The sequence below is a fragment of the Uloborus diversus genome, chromosome 9, assembly GCF_026930045.1.
Source record: "Uloborus diversus isolate 005 chromosome 9, Udiv.v.3.1, whole genome shotgun sequence".
Classification (NCBI taxonomy): Eukaryota; Metazoa; Arthropoda; class Arachnida; order Araneae; family Uloboridae; genus Uloborus; species Uloborus diversus.
The window spans coordinates 155,010,638-155,032,855 of NC_072739.1; the positions used below are offsets into that span (position 1 = coordinate 155,010,638).

Genomic DNA, 22,218 nt, shown 5'->3' on the forward strand with positions numbered 1-22,218 from the left:
GCGCATAGCGCCTAGACCGTTCGGCCAATTTTCATGAAATTTGGCACAGGGTTAGTTTGTAGCATGGGGGTGTGCACCTCGAAGCGATTTTTCGAAAATTCGATTTTGTTCTTTTTCTATTCCAATTTTAAGCCCATTTTTCACAAAAATTTAATAAAATGGGAAATAATTTGTTCTGAAAATTTTCTTTCTTTATCTTTCTTTTCTTTACTTCTTTATCTTTCTTCTTTTCTTTTCTTTTTAAATAACAAACCTGAAAGTCTCTCTGTGTGGATGTTTGGATCTCTGTGACGCGCATAGCGCCTAGACCGTTCGGCCAATTTTCATGAAATTTGGCACAGGGTTAGTTTGTAGCATGGGGGTGTGCACCTCGAAGCAATTTTTCGAAAATTCGATGTGGTTCTTTTTCTATTTCAATTTTAAGAACAAAAATATCATAAAATGGATGAGTAAATTACGAAATTATCATAGCGTGGAACCGTAACATGGGCACAAGCCAATTGGCGAGAAAATTCACCATACATTATTTGTAAATACAGGCGAACCAAAAGACCTTTTAATTTTTCTATTACGGGCGAAGCCGTGCGGGTACCACTAGTTTAATATATAGGCCATTTTTTTAGATTTGATGATGTTAATGCCCTTAAAGAAGAACCCCCTCATTTAAATAACCTATTGAAACAAAAATCAAATGAAATAAAATTTAACTGATCATTTAGATTTCACGGAAATTTATTTGGTAAAACCCTCCCTGAAAAAAAGTCTGGCTACGGCCCTGACAAAAAATATTCGTTTAATTAAATTACAGAACTTGAAATAAATAAAATGGTCATTTTTTTTTTTTCGTTTTTCTGTTGAAACACAAGTTTATAAAAATAATGTTTTGAATTCTTAGAAGAAATTAAACTACTAAAACTCGTTAAAATGTGACATACTTTTTAATGGAAAAGTTATTCGTACTGAAAAGCCTTGAATGGCTGTCTAGATATTTTCATTTTTAAGTGCAATTAAAAATGAAAAGTTTTCATGACGTGGCTTACTTTTCTTGAAAGGGAAACGCTGGAAGCTTGGAAATTATTTATTTCGTTACTTTTATTTATTTAGCACATAAAATCTCTTTGAATCAATAAATGTTTACTTTTCTGGTAAGAGCATAATTTTGTATTTATAAAGCTGCATAAATGGAAGGAAAAAGCTTTTAAAAAATACTATATTTTTATCCTGAATTTTTAAAAACACTTTTCTCTCAATTACAGTTACATAAAATCGAAATAGCTGCTCGTATGTTTTGCATTAAATAGTTGAGGTTAAGGTTAATATTTAAAATTTTCAGTGAGTACTATTGCATAAAAAAACAATTTATCGAGTTAGTTTTGCCTGGAGCTTAAATTTGTTTGCGTGGGAAGTATAATTTAGATTAAGTTATTTTTAACACTTAAATTTGTTAATTTTACTCTAGCGTTACACCCTAAATTGTTACACTGACACTATTCACACAACTTAATTTTTAAATTAAACATTTAAAAACGCTTCATTTTATTTTTGAGCAATCACGATTGCTTATTGTTCTCATTTGACTGTTTTGATGTCCTTTGATTTTATTTTCCTTCCGCCACCCTCTTCAGAATCACCGTCGACCGGGTCCTCACGATGCTGCTCCTATAGCGAAAGCCGTCTCCAGGTTGCATCCATGTCCTACACACACGCGCATACATACACAACTACACACACACACAGACACACACACACACATACACACACTTACACCAAGATACACAAACACGTACACACAACTACCCACACATCCATGCCTGCACACAGACACAAACACATATGCCTACACACACATACACATACCCCCCCCCCACACACACATTCATATACACAACTATCCACACACTTATGCCAGCACACAGACACAAACACACATGCCTACACACACATACACATACCCCCTACACAAAAACACACATACCCCCACACGCAAACACACACGCCTACATACACACACTCGAGATTGCGAAAAACATAATTTGAATTCAAGATGTCAAAATTCAAATTAATGTTTTTATTATACTTGATTTATTTATTTATTTTTTTTTTTCACAAAAGAAGGGACGAGGGTTTAAAAATTAGGGGTTTTAAAAGAAATATTACACGATACAAATTAGTATTGCTTGTTTTTATCAAACATAATATAAATGTCGGTGTTTTTTCGGAAGGGGGGGGGGGGGTCAAAGCGTTTAAAAACTAAGGTTCATTTTTTGTGTTCATATGTAGTATTGTTAACTCCTATTTTCTCACGTTAAAACGAAAATTATTAAACGATCTTTCTGCTGTCATCACAAATATTATTTTTATTATTATTGATCGTTTTCTAATGAATTTCTTTAGACGATTTGTAAACAGTTTATGTCCTTTTTAAGGAAGACATTAAAAAGAAAATGAACAGTAGTTTACTTTGTGTTGATATGATAGTTTGCATTCTTGATTAATTTAGCAGTTGCTCTTAAACCATAGGTAACTCAGTCTATTTTATTTATTTATTTATTTGTTCTGATATCCATGGATTTTCCCGTGGACTTGGTTAGTGATTGGAATTTTTATCAAAATAGTTTTGACGTATTTATTCTTACACATTGCTCTATTTTTTCTTTCAGGGCCTAGTAGAGATGACCCTTACTACATCCCTACAAGATGACTGCATTTATAATTCTCCTTTAGAAATCATCTCCGAAATATTACAAGAAGTAAGATTTTTTTCTTATCTTTTTCTTAACTTCAACGTTACACAGGATTCTCACAATTCTTCTTCTTTTTTTTTTTTTTAATTGCCGAAGATCTTAATTTTGTTAGAAAGCTGTTTTTTCCCTCAGGAAAGTTTGTATTTAAACTGATATTATAATTCGAGCCCAACTATAGCTAAAAGTTACGTCATTTTTCTCCAGTTTTAGACGGGGAGAGGTCATTGAGTGTCTATGAAAGACTTTTAGTTCCTCGAAACGTTGAATATAGGAAGTAGTATTCCAAATGCTTTAGGACTTTATTATACGACTAGCTGCGTTGCCCGGCTTTGCCCGGTCTACCTTAAAAAAAAAAAAAAAAAAAAAAAAAAAAAAAAAAAAAAAACTGTGTCAAGTGAAGTATCTTCAAACACCAGGATTAAATGAAAAAAAAAAAAACCATCATGCAAAATTTTCTCGCCAAACAATGACGACGTATACTAAAATACTTTTAAGAAATTAAAATAAAATGAGAAAGATGGATTTAAAAGGCGTAACCATGGAAACAAAAAAAAAAAAAAAAAAATAAGTTTAAGAATTGAAAATGAGAAAGATGAAAATAAACAATGGATTCAAAAAGCGTTACCGTGGAAACGGAAAATAAAATGGTTAAAAACTTGTATAGAGAACAGATTTTTGAACTTCATTTAATTCGCTTGTAACTTTTTTTCTAATAGAGATAGAGGGTTACACTTTCGACCTTAGGTCGAGTTAGATCTGGAGTAAAAAAAGCAGCTGTTTCCAATGCTGTCAAAAAGAAAACTGGGACAATTCCTTCACTTTTTATGGATGGATTTAATGAAGAAAGTAGTGCCTAAATTTCAGCTAAGCCTTAAGTAATTCGAGCTAAAAACGTAAAAAACTCCCGCCGCAATTAAGTTAGAGCATTGGAACGAATTGCGTAGAACGCGGAAAATTCTTCCCTTCCCAACGATACATAATATTGCTATTTGAGAGTAATTTTTCACCCTCCCCCCCATATTCGGGAATTTATATGAAAATTGGGCCTAAATTGGAATTAAAAAAATGGAATAAAAAAAGAACTATGCATCAAATTGTCGAACTGGTCTGCAAACCTTCTCATGACTAAAAGGAACAAACTGTGAAAATTTCAGCAAAATCGGCCGGGTAGTTCTCGAGTTTTACGAGTTCAAGCACACAGACCCTTTTTGGAGACTTCATTTTATACTATGTAGAGATGAAACGTTGAATTCGTTATAGGAAGTAGTATTCCAAATGCTTTAGGACTTTATTCTACAATTTATGGGACATATTTCTCGACTGATGTGTGAGTAAACAGGTTTATCTGGTAGATCCTATTTCTTATCATTAGCAGTCGGGGAAATTTTTCCATGAATATGCCATTATATTTATATTACTTATTTGTAGAGTATGTGTAGGCGGATTACTATCGTAGAATGTTAAAATAATAACAAATACTGTTTTCATTGCTGAATCCTATTCGAATTGAGGTAAGAAGAGCACAAAACGGGGAGAGGGAGGGCAGCACAAATAGTCATTTCAACGATGCAGTAATGCCCTTTATTAGTGAATTAGCGGCATCCGCACGGCTTTGCCCGTAGTAGTCAATCAAAAGGTCATTTGGTTCGCCTGTATATTTACAAATAACGGATGGTTAATTTCTCGCCAATTGGCCATGTTCATTCGCTATTCCAACGTTACGGTTCCACGTCATGATAATTTCGTAATTTACCCGTCCATCTTATGATAATGTTTGTTCTTAAAATTGGAATAGAAAAAGAACCACATCGAATTTTCGAAAAATCGCTTCAAGGTGCACACCCCCATGCTACAAACTAACTTTGTACCAAATTTCATGAAAATTGGCCGAACGGTCTAGGCGCTATGCGCGTCACAGAGATCCAGACAGACTTTCAGCTTTATTATTAGTAGAGATAGAGAAGAAAACCTCAACACACAAGAGCAAAAAATAGTGAGCATGACAGCAATGGTGACAATGTTGTGTCACAGGGGTGCCCCAAAAATGACTGATGGATTTTAAAAATCAATAAAAGAAAAACGGCTCGAGATAGAAATGTACCGTTTGCTGCTCTGCGCTTTGGAACCAAGGAAATGTTATTCTACCAATTTGCACATTTGGTTATCGTTTCTGGCAACAAGTGGCGCTGTATGAAAATCTTGCAAAAACTGATACCAAAAAAAAAAAATATATATATATATATATATATATATATATATATATATATATATATATATATATATATATATATATATATAAGAATAAAATTAATTTGAATTCTGAAACTTTGAATTCAAATTATGTTTTTCGCAATCACGACTGAACCCTACTTATTGGAGTTAATTTCTAGAAACGGCTCCCCTAGTTCCCCAAGCCTGCCTCTCCTCCTGGACGGTTACGTGCGTATAGTTGTGTGTGCAGGCGCACGTGCGTGCGTGTATAGGCTTGTGTGTGCGCGTAGACCTGTGTGTATGCACTTAGGCGTGTGTGTGTGGTGTGTGTATGTGCGTAACGATGCGTGTGTGTGGGCGTGTATGTTTGTGAGCGTGTGTGTGTGTGTGTAGGACATGGACGCCACCGACCAGGAGAAGCGGCTAAAAGAAGATAGTGCTCAGGACCGGAGGCCGGTGGGGCTGCAGAGGCCGCCCCTGGTCCAAACTGAAAAAGGAACCACAACGCCAAGGATCGTTAAATGAGAACAATAAGCAATCGTGATTGCTCAATAAAAAGTCAACGGCGTTCACAATTTTAACAAAAACTAATTTCAGATTGCTTTAAAAAGTACCGAATGAAGATGTCACTTATTCAATTTCTCTGCAGTTCTCGTATACCTGCAATGCCACATGTTGTTGAAAATAGAAACTAAATATGCAAATTGCTGGTATAAAATTCCCTGGGTTGCCAATCGTAGCGCTGTAAACGATACATATCGATCTCCTGGTGACTATAGTTGAATCAAAGAAACCTGCATTATTTAAAAATAGCGGAAATATTTTAACTTGAAATTACTATCACTTTTTATTGTTTTTATCAACAATTAAAAACAACTACGTCACTTCCGTCAGAAAAAAAGTTTTCCGGTCAGAATTTCAAAGCCCTCACATAAAAAGTTTCACTTCAATAAAGGTCATGATTTTATGATTCATCCCAAACTTTTGGTTGCTTTCAAAATGTTGAACTTGTTTTTATTTATATATTTATTTCATTCTTTTTTTTTTTTTGAAGAAAGGATAATCTGAGCTAGAAATCGATAGAAACTTTATGAATAACAAAAATATTGCTCGCTTTACAGGGTTTGCTCCTCAAAAACTAGTTATGATCTCAAAGGATTAACATTGTACCACCCAAATTTTCTGTTTTGTTCCCCTCTAAATCCGGGTTATTGTTAAGTCAAGGCTCGTTATAAACGAATTCAACTGTATTTCTGATTTTCTCGTTAAGTCCGAGTTATCGTTAATTCAGGAAACTTTTTCCGATTTTCTCATTAAAGCCGGGTCATCGTTAATTCAGGGCACGTTATAAGCGAATTCGATTGTATTTCTGATTTTCTCGTTAATTCCGGGTTATCGTTAATTCAGGGAGCATTATAAGCGAGTTCGACTGTATTTCTGATTCTCTCGTTAAGACCAAGTTCTCGTTAAATCAGTGATCGCTATAAAAGTGAGTTCGACTGCATCTTATTTATTGCAACCTATGTTTGTCTGCTTCAGAGCTGCAGGAATGATCTGAGCGATAAATAACCACATTTCTCCCTTCTGGGATTACTGCTCTCTCTTTACTCAAGGACCGTATTGTTGACATTTTTTTATTTTTCTTTCTCTTCACGAAAAAAAAAATGCAAATGTTTATTCTTGCTTTCCCTCTTCAAACCTTGAAGATTGAAGAAGACATCAATTCTGCTTTTCATTCGTAAAAATTGCAATTGCAAATAAGGAAAATCTAGGCCAACTCTATAAACTAGGAATGGAGATCTAGAAAGAAAATGTTTATTTCTAACCAAAAAAAATATCATCTTGCTTTATGAAAGAAAAATAATTGTGTATCCACAAATAAAATCCTTCATATCGAGGTGAAAAACTAATCTTTGGTTCAACGACCCAGGAATAGTTTAATGCTTGCTGAATCATTGTTTGGTTTCTTTTTATTTGTTGCAAAAGAGCATTTATGTTTTGGACACTGCGAAGAAGAAATTTATTTCGCTATGAATTACAAATGAATCTTTCCAGTTTTTTTGTATTTCTCTTGGTGTCCTACTTGTGAAAGAAAGTGAGAACTTATAGTTTATAATCGGAGACTTATTTTGTGGCACTATTTCTTTCAGAAGTGAGCAAAATGTGTGACAGCATCCTAATGGCTACTGTAAGGAGCTTATTTGGTTTGGAAGACATTGAAAAAATATCATCGTTTAGTTGGAGCGTTTGTATGAGGGATTATATTCGTTCAAGAAATCCGACAAAACCGCTTTTGTCGAATGACTTTTCATCCATAAGCTCATTTCTTTTGCATTGAAAAAGGCGTTCCTTCTAACGACGAGACACGTGTCTGTTGTAACCTGCAGTCCGTGGCACAGCCAGAAATTTTTTCTGGGAGGGGTTTTCAAAATCGAAAATTGTTGCTTTCTTTCTCATTCATTTACAATGCATAATTATTCAATATCAAAGAATTTCTACAGATTAGTAATTATTCATTCAATGTAACTGATTAAAAGCAATAAATAATTCGTACTGATATCGCTATGAAACGAAGAAAGTGGGGAAAAAGCACAGAATATTTATTTTTAGTTTTATTTTAATCTTATATTCATTTTTTGTGTGTTTTTCGCAAGATCATTTAAAACCTCCTCCTCAAATGCATTTATGGCTTTATGAAGGCTAGCTAATAACGGTTTCGAACTTTCGATGAGAATTGGTTAAGAGCCTCAGAAAGTCCGGTGTGGCAGGCTTCCTCTCTAGATGTCCCTAAAAAGTATTTGCGCAGTGATGGAAGGGCTGAGGGACCAGAGCTTTATTGACACCATTTTGGCTATCTTATACAAGGGGAGACGTGGGTTGCTCATCATGAAATACAACTTTTATATTTAAGAATTGAAAAATAATTTCTGACTACTTCTCGATCATTAAAAGCAGTTAGATATTTTGTTGAAACCCATTCTGCTTGGAAAAGCTCAAAGACTCTGTTTTTTCCCCTTCATTTTAACGGAGGAAATGAATGTGCTTGTGTTCTGGGAGGGTTTTTAACTCCAAAACCCCTCCCGTGACTGCTTCACTGCCTGCAGTTTGTGCTTTTTGACGTTGTAATTTCTTATTTTACTATTTTGCACAAAGGTATTTACCTTATGCTTGGATAGTATTTGCTATGGTTATAGCATTATAAAAGTATAAATCTTCCTCTGTGGGATAGTTTGATATAAAGGCCAGCAGCGACTGAAAACATGATGTAGTGTAAGTTTCTCGTCAATATAGTTGCCTCAATTTTGATATTTTTTAGTCTCATCTGCTGAAATCTTCGTGTTTTTACGATGTTTTATTCTTAGTCTGATGAAAGTAACGGCTGTGTGTGTGTGTGTGTGTGTTTTTTTTTTTTTTTGAGCAATCACGATTGCTGATTGTTTTGACTTAACCGTCCTTGGCGTCTGGTTCCTTTTTCAACCCCACCGTCCTCTGCAGGCGCTGCTCCTCCGCTCCTGAGCACTGTCCCCCGGAATCCGCTTCTCTTGTCGGTGGTGCCCATCTCCTACACACACGCAAGCTCATACACATACACACATACACACGCCAACGCACATTCACAAAGGTCTACGCACACACAACTATACACGCATAACCGCCGAAGAGGAGGGGCAGGCTTGAGGGGAGCCGTTTCTAGAAACAATAACTCCAATGGGTAGAGTCCCGCCACAGCTCGGGATTGCGAAAAACATAATTTAAATTCAAAGTTTTAAATGTTTTTTTTTTTGTCAATATCAAGACGAAATATTTGAGAATGGGCTTTGATTCTCAAGGGCGCGAAAAGTTTTGTCTTTGCAAAAGCATTTGTATCTGCCAGCGAAATTGAGGCTGTGTTTTGGTTTAGGTCTCTAGGTCATTTTTAGCAAAGAAATCCAGTGTTGCCAGATTTGGGGAAATTTCCCCATTTTGGGGAAATCTGGTGCTCTCTGGGGAAATTTTGGGGAAATGGGTTTTGAGGGGAATTCTTTGGGGAAAAATTTTTTCCTTGGGGAAAACCTGGGGAAAAAAGAATTTTCTTCGTATTTAAATTTGCGTCTAGAAGTAGTGGGTTTGTATCAAACAGCATTAGTTAGTTTTGCTGAACTTTATGGAATTCGCATTTTGCATTATATGGAACATTATGCTATGGAATTCGCATTAATGTTCTGCGTGAGTAACTAGTTAATACGTGAATCAGGTAAAAACAAGTGTGATGAAGAGTGTTCTTGGATAAATACATACAAAAATCATTGTTTAAATGTACATACAGAAGCAAAGTAGTAAATACGAGTAGAAAAAAAGTATTTGGTTATTTCTTATCTCTTGGTCAGGCGCTTGTATTTATGACTAGTGGCACTAGTCAGTTGCCCGTAGTAGAAAATTAAAAGGTCTTTTGGTCCTCTTGTATATTTACAAATAATGCAAGATGAATTTCTCGTCAATTGACTTGCCCACGTTACGGTTCCACGTATGATAACTTGGTAATTTACTCGTCCTTCTTATGATAATTTTGCTCGGGAAAATGTTCTTAAAATTGGAATAGAAAAAGAACAAAATCGAATTTTCGAAAAATCGCTTAAAGGTGCACACCCCCATGCTGCAAACTAATTCTTTGCCAAGTTTCATGAAAATCAGCCGAACGGTCTTGGCGTTATATGCTCATTAGAGATCCTGGCAGACAGAAAGAGATCCGTACAGAGAGATATCCAGACAGACTTTCAGCTTTATTATTAGTAAAGATAATAAAGAAAGATAAAGATAAAGAAGATTTTTTAAAAAAAGCGAAGATGGGAAGAGAAAAAAAAAGTTGGGGAATTTTATAAGAAAATTTGGCTATTTGGGGAAAAAAACTCTTTCAAGAGACAAAAATATTAGAGGAAGTAGATTCATTTTATGAAAATATTAGTAGAAAAATAGTTTTTGAATTTGGGGAATTTTGGTAGAAAACATCGCTTTTTGGGGAAAAGTTGGAAGGGAATTGGGGAAATCTGGATTTGACCATCTGGCAACACTGAAGGAATCAGCTATTTCGTTGAACTCAAGGTGCACATAAGCGAGAATCCATTGTAAGAAGCATTTTTTCCGATGAAGTTGAAGTTCTCCAAGTTTTACAGTGATATTCAAGAGTAACTTGAAATACCTTTGCTGGATGCAGACACTGTAAAAAAAAATGCTTAACCTTATTCCGTAAATACGGTGACAGCATTTTGCACTTTGTGTAACTTTATTCCGGTGGTTCCTCCATAGCAATGGAGTAACTTAACTGATTAAATTGGTAGAACGTATGAGCGTTACACCAGTTTTACCAGTTACTCCATTGCTGTGGAGTCAGCTAAGCTACCACCGCTTTTACGGAGTAAAGTTACACACTTTTCTTTTACAGTGGAGGGCTTGAAAGGCAGATCTGCAGTCGCTAAAAATGGTGATACCACAAAACTGTTGCGAAGGTGCAAGATTTTAGTATAATTTGGTTGCCATGTAAATGGTAGTCAATTGTGTCGTTTCCAAAATTTTAAAAGTATTTTTTTTCTGAAAGAACATGCTTAAAAACATAGGATCTAACCATCTTTTAAATAATTTGTTTAAGTTTAATATTTTTAAAAAATTACTTAAATCGTTGCGCTTTCATTGTTTACATTTCTTACCCATGACATCACAAATGATGAAATGCCATTCTGTGTTGCCATCCACAGTGCAAAATATTAAATTCGCATCTTAACACACGTGTATTGGCAACGATAGGGTTGATAGCAAGCGTAGAGCGCGATTTTAATTCGCTTCTTGATTATCATAACGTGGAAACGCGGTACAAAATGCGCCAAAGAGCATCATTTGTGACGTCATCAAGACCACGCCTTGTTTGCTAAATCGGACATTTTAAACGAGCTGATGTGTGCATCACATGACTTCCTTTTACTCCAATTTAATGTCATTTCCCCATTATTCGCTATTTTAATGTGATTCAATATTTATTCTCTAAATATCACCAACAATGGCCAAATTGAAACCAAAAAAAAAAAAAAAACTCCGCCAAATTTGTCGCCAAGTTGGCGACAAAACTTGGCGACCAAAAGACTGGCGATATATCGCCAAGTGTCCGACAAATTATAACGCCACTTGAGTTTACATCGAAATTAACAATGATTTCCCCCCAAAAAGGTGCAAAAGACCCCCTTAGGAACATCCGAAAGCAACCAAAAGGGGAGGTGCACAACTAGACCCCACTACGAGTCTATGTACCAAATTTCAACTTTCTGGGACATACCATTTTTGAGTTATGCGAGATACATACGCACATACGCACATACACACATACGCACATACATACAGACGTCACGAGAAAAGTCGTTGTAATTACCTCGGTGATGGTCAAAATGGATATTTCGCGTGTCTATACATTCTTAGGCACTTTTCCGCATGTGGTCGAATGGAAAAAAAACTCAACATTCATTTGGGGGTGAGCAAAATGGAAATTAAGGGCGATTTTTGAGTGAAAATTTTTTCGCGAATACAATACTTCCTTTTTTGTAAAAGGAAGTAAAAATTAATTAAAAAATAATTGCTGGGAAAATGAAAGAATTTTCTGGGTCCATGTTATTTTTTTTTTTTTGCTTATTTTATCAATTTCAGTGACTAGAAGTACTACTTTTGACTGAAGGAAACAACCCCATTCTCCCGTAACATTAGACGCAATTTTACCAGCAGAACTTTCGTTTTGTGTTGCAACTTAAACTTCCTCGTGCCTTATATGGAAGTAAACTTCAGTGGGGAGAAACCATCGTCGTGGTACAAAAGAAAGACGTTAGGTTTGTTTTTTACAGCAAAAACATCAAACATTTTTCTCATTAAAATTTACCTCCCTTTAAATAAGTTATCTCTTTTTTTTTTTCCAGAAACTGAATATCATAGGAACTCTATTATCTTTATGATTTTATAGAAGTGTTTAAAAAAAAGTTTCATTAAAAAAATCACACCGATTCACATCAAACACAAATGTTGTAATCCATATGTTTCCGTTAACTTTTTCTTAATCAGTTAAAACTCTTAGCGCGTTGCATTGGAAATTGCTTTTGACCAGCTGAAAGTTTATTGTTTTTCATATCATGCTCCATCTGTTTAGTTATTTTGCATCTTATTATTTTTACTAGTGGTACCCGCACGGCTTTGCCTGTAATAGAAAAATTAAAAGGTCTTTTGGTTCGCATGTATATTTACAAATAATGTATGGTGAATTTTCTCGCCAATTGGCTTGTACCCATGTTACGGTTCTTCGTTATTGTAATTTCGTATTTCGCCAATTGGCTTGTGCCCATGTTACGGTTCCACGTTATGATAATTTCGTTATTTACTCGGCCACCTTATGATAATTTTGTTCTTAAAACTGGAGTAGAAAAAGAACTACATCGAATTTTCGAAAAATCGCTTCGAGGTGTACACCCCCATGCTACAAACTAATTCTGTGCCAAATTTCATGGAAATCGGCCGAACGGTCTAGGCGCTATTCGCGTCACAGAGATCCTGATAGACAGAGAGACTTTGAGTTTTATTATTAAGATAAAGAATTTTATAATGAGATAAAGAAGACCTATGCGCGTATCAAAGATTAATAAGAAGTTCGACTTGTGAGATTTTCTTTTTCCAAGTCTAAAGGAAATCCTCTGTGATTCATTCCAATGCATTTCTTTCTTTCCACTATCCCCGTTTGCTATTTCATCGCATTTTAAATAGTTGTTGATCTCGAGTTCTTCCGTCAACATAGCTACTTAAAGAAAGTGGGTCTTTTCAATACAAAGTAGAAATTGGCTTTTTGCCAAAACAGAGGTCGTTGAACTTATTTCTCAGCAGTTAAGTTCTTCTATATATTTCAGAGGCAAACTCGCAATTTCATTCATTCTTTTGAGATTATTTTATTTTCAGATTTTTTTCCCCGTAGCAGTCGGAGAATGTTGCTATAATCTATAAAATAGACCCAATGCGTATGATTGGAAGAATACGTTCTAGATTTTTATTTCTTCCATAAATGATACAAACATGCGCCCAAAATATATATATATATATATATATATATATATATATATATATATATATATATATATATATATATATATATATATATATATATATATATATATATATATATATATATAAAAGATTGAACAAGAAAGAACGAAAATTTGAAAAATTCCAAAATACCCTGGGGCTTCATCAGGGAGTTACTCCCTAAGAGTAGGGAAAAACCATGAGATGTTTCGTGAGTGCTGCTGGCGAAATTGCCTAAAAAAGCAGCACTAGTCCCCGACATCTCACAAAACAAGCAAATCGGGATGCCGAAAGTCCAGAATATCAGCATGACACGAAGTAAGAACAATGATTATTTTACAAACCAAAAATACAAGCTTTATATAAAGATAATTAGAACAATTTCATAACTAATTTAAACTACAAGAGAACAAAATTCGCAATTGAACTCAATATCAAAAGAAAGAACGCATAACAATCAAATTCAAGGAACAGAAAAATTGACCTACCGCAAATCCTCCACAAGCTTGCAAATGAAATGCTTCGTAAGATGCTCCGGATATTGGTTCTCAGTTAGGGTTGCAGTTAAAATTTGAATCGCTGTTTTCAGATTTGTTTTATTATTGCAGATTTTTTTATATCCAGCAATTTATTTATTATTTGTTATTTTTTTGAATTTTTCGTTCTTTAAAAAAAAATTTCGTTCTTTCTTATTCAATCTTTATATTGCTATTAAATTTGTCCTCTACCAGTATCATAGAGCTGCCTATGGCGCCTATTGAATTGAGTAGTGAAGTTCATTTTGGTTGAATTGACCAGGTTACAAATACAGTGTATGATAGTGTCTTATATATATATATATATATATATATATATATATATATATATATATATATATATAATGATACATTTGAACTTGCAAACAGAAGAGAAAAATTTAACTTGAACGTAATTACTACATTTTAGAGAAAACCAGTTTCTTTTCATATCTTCTCTTTTTTCATCAAAGCTGTATTACTGAGCAATGTTATTATTTTTTAAATAACTGTTGGTAGTCTTTTTTTCCCTTGAAAACCATTGCATTATTTATGCCATACGCTTGCCCTTAGACAATTTTTTCAGTGTTTCCCTTCATGAGATAAAGTACATAAAACTGAAAAAGTGTATTGCAGCTGATAAGATAAGAAACATATAAAAATGGAAACAAAATAATGTTTTGCACGAGATTTTGATTGACGCTTTATTTGGGTGGACGAAATGTTTTTTGATTGCTATATGTTAATAGTTCCCGATTGCGAAAGAAAGTACCGAACTAGACGAAAACAAGCCAATAGGTTATTTAAACAAAATGAAGAGTGAGGGAAAACGTGGAGAGAACACATTTTCTTTAGAACTGTGATCCATAATTTGTCTGTTTTTGTTTGCTCTATTCATATTTTATGGCATTTGACGACGCCATATCTTTCTGGAGTCTATGATCTTGGCGAGAATTTTAACAGGTATCGCAAAGTTGGTTCCTGTTTTTTGCTCCAAATTTGGTGAGAAAGCGCTAAGTTTAGGGACATTTTGTCATTACTGTCACGTGGCCTTGATGGTCACGTGACACCCAACAGCCAATCATACTTTAGCCGGACATATATCAATACGGTCGGATTTAATAGTGTAGATTGTTATCGATTGGTATAAAACTGAAGAATAACTCCTAAAATTTTTCATGCCAAAAGTAAAGAACAGTGATACAAAAAAAAAAACCATTTTAAATGAATTATTCAACTTGTTTAAAACGTTCCTGCTACTTCGATCGCTTTGAACTAAGTGAGGAAAAAAAGAAACTTTAATAAAAGTAGTGAAACTTTGAACGAGTCTTTGAAAAAGTTAAATATTTAAAAACTCTCCATTTTTGCTTCACAGCATTACAAGTTTTTTTTAAATCTATTGTATTACATACAATAATACAATGTAGTGGTTTTAACAACTGCAAATCGACGTTCGAGAAACTTTGGGGCCATTCGGTGATATAATGTACTGCGATTGTTACTACATTGCCTGCCGAGCTCAGCATCGAGGCTTCTACATTTTATTTTTAAATTCAAATGTATTTTTAAAAGATGAAGTAATTCAATGTCAACCTGTACGGTTTAGATGACTGTATGTGCTTTGCAGGGTTCGCAGATACATATCAGTCGGTATATATCGTGATATATATCAGGTATTTATTTTGAAAGCATCATGATATTTTGATATTTTCAATATATTTTTTTTCAACTACCGTTTTTTCAATATTAATTATTAATCATAGTAATTTTGTTTATTTTTTATTAAAAATAACCAAAAGTTATGTACTGTATTTTTATGATGTATTAATCCATGATTAATGTAACAAAGTAAGGTAATATTACTTTTTATTTTTTGTTCATAAATATATTAGCAATTAACAATTGTAATACCTATTAAAAGTGCCTAATTAAATATTAAACATTGGTCAGGAAAAAAAAAGGAAAATGTCCTATGATTGTGCACCGACTAATGCATATTTTTTTATTTCTGAATCATATAGCTGTAAAAGTAGCAAACTGAAACAAAATGAGTAAAACAGCTAATGCTTAATTAACTCCATTAAAAATAAATAAAAATATAAAATGAAATATTAAATATAAGTAATGAAAGAAACCGTAATTTTAAGGCTACATATTGTAATAATAATATAAGAAAATAAAGAGTGATTTGAGGATGTGTGCATTTACTATTTTGAAGGCTTTAGTTTGCGCTGATTGAAAATATCGGATATATATCAAAATATCGGACATTTTCGATATTTTCGAAAATATCATGATATTTTCGAACCCTGGTGCTTTGGTAAGCTAAAATTTAATATTTTCATCAATATTTTCTGTACTGTCTCGTTAGTAGAGGTGTCAAGCTATCTATATTTGACACAACCGGTAGTCTCGATGTACCTGAATAAAAAATCGATTAATTGATAATATGAAACCTATAACGTTTTAGCGTAAATTTTATTTTTGTGAGTTTCACTTGAAAGTTATGTTTAATTTTTAAAAAAGCATAGCTTAAGCTTATGAAAATAGAGAAGATTGAGTATACCAGAAGTATAAATTGAAAAAAAAATCCGGTGTATATTATTTTAACATTCCGAGTCGTAATGTATACAGCTCTATCTTGTAACTGTAAAGGATTAGAAATTTAAGCAATGTTTAAAAAAAGTAAATTTGCAAAAAAAAAAAAAAAATACAGACACATATTACAGGGCCACAAAAGACCCCTCTTTTAATGCAAAAGACCACTCCAAGTGATTTTCCAGTTTTAATAGTATGCACTAAACGACTTAATCGACGAGAAAAGAAAAAAACTCGTCATGTATTTTCTTTTGTTTGACCTATGTTACCCCTGGGTTAGCAACTTTGTAAATTAATGAATTTAAAACTTTTACGCATGTTTAATAAACAAAACCCGACGATTTTAGTCGCTATATGATAGTTGATTTTTCAAATGTAAATTGAATTTTATTGCATCAGTAAGCCATCATTTATTTTCAGATGTCTTTCAGGTATTCAAAAAGACAGATTAAACAGACAAATTTGTATTCTTAGATCGTTCGAAAACGTTCTTTCAGAAAGGTAAACAGATGGAACTAATTTTCCGTCCCGTTGGATAGCAAGAGTAAATATTTTCCCCTTTCAGCTAAGAAACATTAGGATTTTAACATGTTTCACAAAATCAGTCGCTTAAGAAAACAGGTTTTTGATAACATATTAGCATTTAGTTTTTTAAATCGATGTTTAGCATTGCTTGCAATTCAATGCATTCGGCGGGCGGTACTGACTGGTGCAAATATTTTGTGAAATACGCTGATTGATGAATTGAATTTCTAAGCAGACCTCATTACATGTTTTTATTTCAAGGAAGTAAGCGAATTATTTTTTTTCTGTGAGTTTTACGAAATCCATTCTTCTTGGATTCTTCATCAATTGTTTTTGTTCATGGGATGCAGTTGCGAATTGAGCAGTGTTTTCATCTAGCTATCAAGCCTAGTAAGTATAAGTATAGTTGTAAGACTTAACTATTAATGCAAAAGAAATTCAATGACATCTTTTGAAACAAATTTTTAACAGTGTACTTTTATGCATAAAATTAATCGTAGTCGACTATGCTGCAAAGAAAAATTAAAATGATGCTATTTATTCCCTCTTGGTATATTATTAAAAATGCACTATGGGTCATTTCACGGAAAAGGGTAATATTGTTCCGCGCATAACGCCTCATATATTTCAATAGAAATAATAATTTAAAAAGGTAATGAGCAAATCGTTTTTTGCTTAACAAATTACAAGCGGATGTGTAATTTTTTAAGCAAAATATTTCATCATTACCTTTTAATAAAAATTATTACTTTTAATGAAATTATTTTCAGTTACATGATTTCAATAACTATTTTCCATTTTATCTTAATTTTTTTTTCTTCCTTTCAGAATTTGCTATGGCTTCCTAAATCTTTAAACGAGGAGATCATCTGTGTGATAAGCCCGCTTTTGGAACTGACGACACCCACCCCCGACATCTGCGAATTTCTCACCAAGGTATTTATTCGAAGAATTTCGTAAAAAACAAACGACAAACTAAAGTTTATTAATCTATCTATCTATCTATATATATATATATATATATATATATATATGCGTCTTACGTTACATATCTTATCCAGATATTTCGTGTTTAAGCGTTATCCTCATACGTAAAATGGCCAATTTGCTGATAGAGTAACGCTCCTGACGTCATCAACAATTAAACTCGCGCCATAGCATGATAATTTGATAACGTTTTTTGCTAATGTTGTACATATTCAGTAAATTACCGCCCATTAGCCAGAACTAAAGCAGAAATACATGAAATACACCGCCAGCTCAGTCATTTCCAGCCGAGGTCTGCATTTTCGTGCTTATTAGCACTCATCAGCCCGGCATAGGAAAGTGACTTTTCTCCGCACACACCCCACCTCTTAGCCGTAGGCCTTAGAGCTGGATATGGAAAACAACTTAAGGAAGCCAAAGGTGGCAAACAAACTGGTAGCTAATATAGAATTAGTAGACCAGACGAGTGACCGAAGCAATGGTTCGGTTCAACTCGAAGATTGAAGGCAAGACATGGTATATTCAGTAAATTACCGCCCATTAGCCAGGGCTAAAGCAGAAGTTGAACCGAACCATTGCTTCGGTCTCTCTTCTGGTCTGTGCTAATTCTATATTAGCAAGCAGTTGTTTGGCACTCTTGGCTTCCTTAAGAGGTTTTTCATCTCCAGTTCAGTCACTTTCCTATGCCGGGCTGATGAGTGCTAATAGGCACGAAACTGCAGTGACTAACGTTGTACATGCAAGGAGATGCTTTATCTTGACAAAGCTGAACTGGATCCGGTAACTTAACTGTTTTACTAGTCATTTTAGGAGAATGAAGAAACGGAAAAGTCGTCAACAATGAACGCTATCTACTGGAGTTTAGGGTTAATTAATTTTTTTGGCTTTTTTTTTCCTTTGACGGAACTTGTAGCAGAATATTGCCCTAGGAAATCGTTAATTTTCAATAGCGTATTTCGTAGATTTTGTTTTGAGCTGACTAGGGAAAGATTCTTTCTAAGCTGGCAGAGGAGTGTGTCAAAATGGGTAAAATGCTCATAAAGTTAACCCCTTCAGTCGGAATTATGAAATATTGGACAAAAAATGTTGATTTTTGGTACACAGTATACTATGGTAAAGGGTATCTTATAACAAAATTTTGAGTTTCTAGGAGAAAAATTAAAAGAGTTATGGCACGTCCAATGTTCCGGACTTATATTTTTGAAATCAATATTTCATATACAAAAACGATAAAATACCGAACAAACTTCATTATAAAACGTTCTACAAACAATTATAAAGCATAATATAAGCGTTTGAAACGATTAATTAAAGATTATATATTTTTCAAAAAATCAGGAAAAAAAATCTCGTTTTTCAGATGAAAATCCATGGTTGGAAAAATGAGCCACTCTCTATCTTTCAATCCTTATATGTCAGTGTTGTCAATCCGAAAACGAAAAATTATTTCACAGATTAGAATAAGCAGAATGTAAAGAGTCAACTAGAAAAAAAAATCAACTAATTAAATCAATTATCAAAAGAAGTGTATGTCCGGTATACCGGACATCAGGTCTGAAGGGGTTAAATAAAATCTCAAGCACCTTTTAGTTCAGTTATTACCTAAATTTAATCACTCGATATTATTTATTTAGTACAGGAGAAAAGAGGAAGGGGTGATAATCATTTGAAGCTAGAAGGGGACTCAAAATTACTTTCCCCTTTTACTAGTGCATCTATTGTAAGTTGAGAGCTCTAGGTTCCATTTTTGGCATTCTATTGCTGGATAAAATATACTGATGAGCGCGAATGACCAGTATAACGAAAAAATGATGTACTAGCTTACTGAAGTTTAATTTACAATATCTAAAGGATAAGTTTTGTTACAGCTATTTGATCTTTTCCTTTACGTTTATTATTTACCCATTTGTAATTCAAATAAACTATTGACGGCACTGCTGCGCCAATGACTGCTGATAGAGGTAAAACGAAGACCCACCCATTTATACTTGTCCAATCAGGCGTCTGCCTTGTCCGCGATGAATTACAATTCTTTACCTCTTTAGTTAATTTCTTAAATCACCGCAAGGTGGCATATCCAAGCTCTAGATCTGGGAATTGATTATAACCTACATTGTTTTACATTTCTTTGAATTATTTCATTTAATTATCGTTTGTGTTATTTATTTTTATTATTTTTTTTTTGAATTGCAACGTTCAAAGAAATCAGATAAACGGCTATTGGAGTGTTTTCATGTAGTGCAAATGTTGTTCTTTCTCGCCCCGTTTTAATCGTAGAATATTATTTTATGTTTTACACAAATACGTAATTAAAGGTTTTTTGAAAACAACTTAAGAATTTGATTGTATTTTCTCAAGAAGAAGAAGACAAGCTGATGTGCGCCTCACATGACTTCCTTTTACTCCAATTTAATGTTATTTTCCCATCATTTGGTAATTTTAATGTGATTCAATAGTTTACTCTCTAAATATCACCAACAGTGGCCAAATTGAAACCAGATTTTAAAATTAAAAAAAAATGAAAAATTCGCCGTTGGCGACAAAACTTGGCGACCAAGAGACTGGCGATATATTGCCAAATGTACGCCACTTGAGTTTACATCGAAATTAACAATGATTACCCCCCAAAAAGGGGCAAAAGACCCCCTTAAATACACCCGAATGCAACCAAAAAGGGAGGTGCACAACTAAATCCCACTAGGAGTCTACGTACCAAATTTCAACTTTCTAGGACATGCCGTTCTTGAGTTATGCGACATACATACGCACATACATACAGACGTCACGAGAAAACTCGTTGTAACTAACTCGGGAATCGTCAAAATGGATATTTCGCGTGTTTATACGTTCTTAGGCACTTATCCACGTGTGGTCGAGTCTGAAAAAAAAAAACTCAACATTCATTCGGGGGTGAGCAAAATGGAAATTAAGGTCGATTTTTGAGTGAAAATTTTCTTGCGAATACAATACTTCCTTTTTTGTAAAAGGTTGTAAAATATTATTTCACGATTCCAAAAAAAGTGAAATGGAAGGAACAAATTCACGAACAAAAAAAAAGTACTTTTTGAAACACTGTTCTTGGAAAAAAAACCTGTTAACCAAGATGAGCATCGAAAAATACAGCTTGCGTTTTAAAACCCAGGCATTAGATCACTGAGCAAAACAACCAAGGGTGTACAAGGGGGGGGGATATTTAGGGGAACATAAAGCAAAGTGAAATAGCGGGACAAAGTGAAATGATGAAATATTTTCTCTGCTTTTATCTCCAACTATCTGGTGTTATTTTAACTACGTAGTACCATATGTAGTCTATTCCAGCCAGGGAAAAATACCGCCGAAGATTGAAGCATTTGGTAATACAGGCAAATTAAAAAACTTGTTACTCATATTGTAATATTTTGTTGTAAGTCAAAATTTGCTTTTGTTACTATAAAATGATAAACTTCTCCTTTTTACCATTTTAAATTTTAATTGAGACCTTCTAATATTCAGTGCAGTATTTATTAAGCTTATTTGTTTTTTAAATAAATTGTACAATTAGTCAAGTACATACGGGGCAAAGTGGATGGTGCAAAATGAAGCAGTTTGTTTCATTTACTCACTCAATCATTTAATATAAATCACTTACGTTTTCATTTTTTAAATAATTCATTTACATTCCTTCATTTAGCAATTCACTTATTTATTCATTCATTCACTTATTTTCTAATTCATTCATTCTTTTACTCGCTCATTTATTTTTCTTCATATATTAATTGATTTATTCATTTAATTATTCGTTTATTGTTTCATTATCTTTTCATTTATTCCTTCAACCTTTTGTTTACTGATTCTTTTGATCAAAAATATGTTTTACTAGTGGTACCCTCACGGCTTTGCCCGTAATAGAAAAATTAAAAGGTCTTTTGGTTCGCCTGTATATTTACAAATAATGTATGGGGGATTTTATCGCCAATTGGCTTGTACCCATGTTACGGTTCCACGTTATGATAATTTCGTATCTCGCCAATTGGCTTGTGCCCATGTTACGGTTCCACGTTATAATAATTTCCTAATTTACTCGTCCATCATATGATATTTTTGTTCTTAAAAATGGAATAGAAAAAGATCCACATCGAATTTTTGAAAAATCGCTTCGAGGTTCACACCCCCGTGCTACAAACTAACTTGGTGCCGAATTTCATGAAAATCGGCCGAACGGTCTAGGCGCTATGCGCGTCACAGAGATCCAGACATCCTACAGACATCCTCCGAACAGAGAGACTTTCAGCTTTATTATTAGTAAAAATAATGGAATAGAAAATATTTCATTAGAAAAAAAAATTTATTTTTCACTTTGCCCCATGAAAAAAAGTGAATAATTTCCACTTTTTTTTTTTTTTTTTTTTGATGACTTAAATTTACTGCCAAAAATAAAAAATACTGTTTCAAAGTAAGTTTTATTATAAAATGCAACGTTTCTTCTATATGTACAGTAATTTTCAAAACAAATTTCCGATTTGTTCATTTTGAAAGAACTCACTCAACTTAACCATTTCACTTTGCCTCACATTCCCCTACAT

At 33.7% G+C, this 22,218-nt stretch overlaps 1 protein-coding gene across 1 annotated transcript in view; it reads left to right on the forward strand.

Moving 5' to 3' along the window:
* Window positions 1–22,218, forward strand: part of LOC129230570 (C-Maf-inducing protein-like) — a 305,729-nt gene that overhangs the window by 186,368 nt on the left and 97,143 nt on the right. The window contains exon 6 of the mRNA XM_054864975.1: window positions 17,498–17,605. Within this exon, the coding sequence (XP_054720950.1) occupies window positions 17,498–17,605 (108 nt within the window). The remainder of the gene's footprint in view (window positions 1–17,497; window positions 17,606–22,218) is intronic.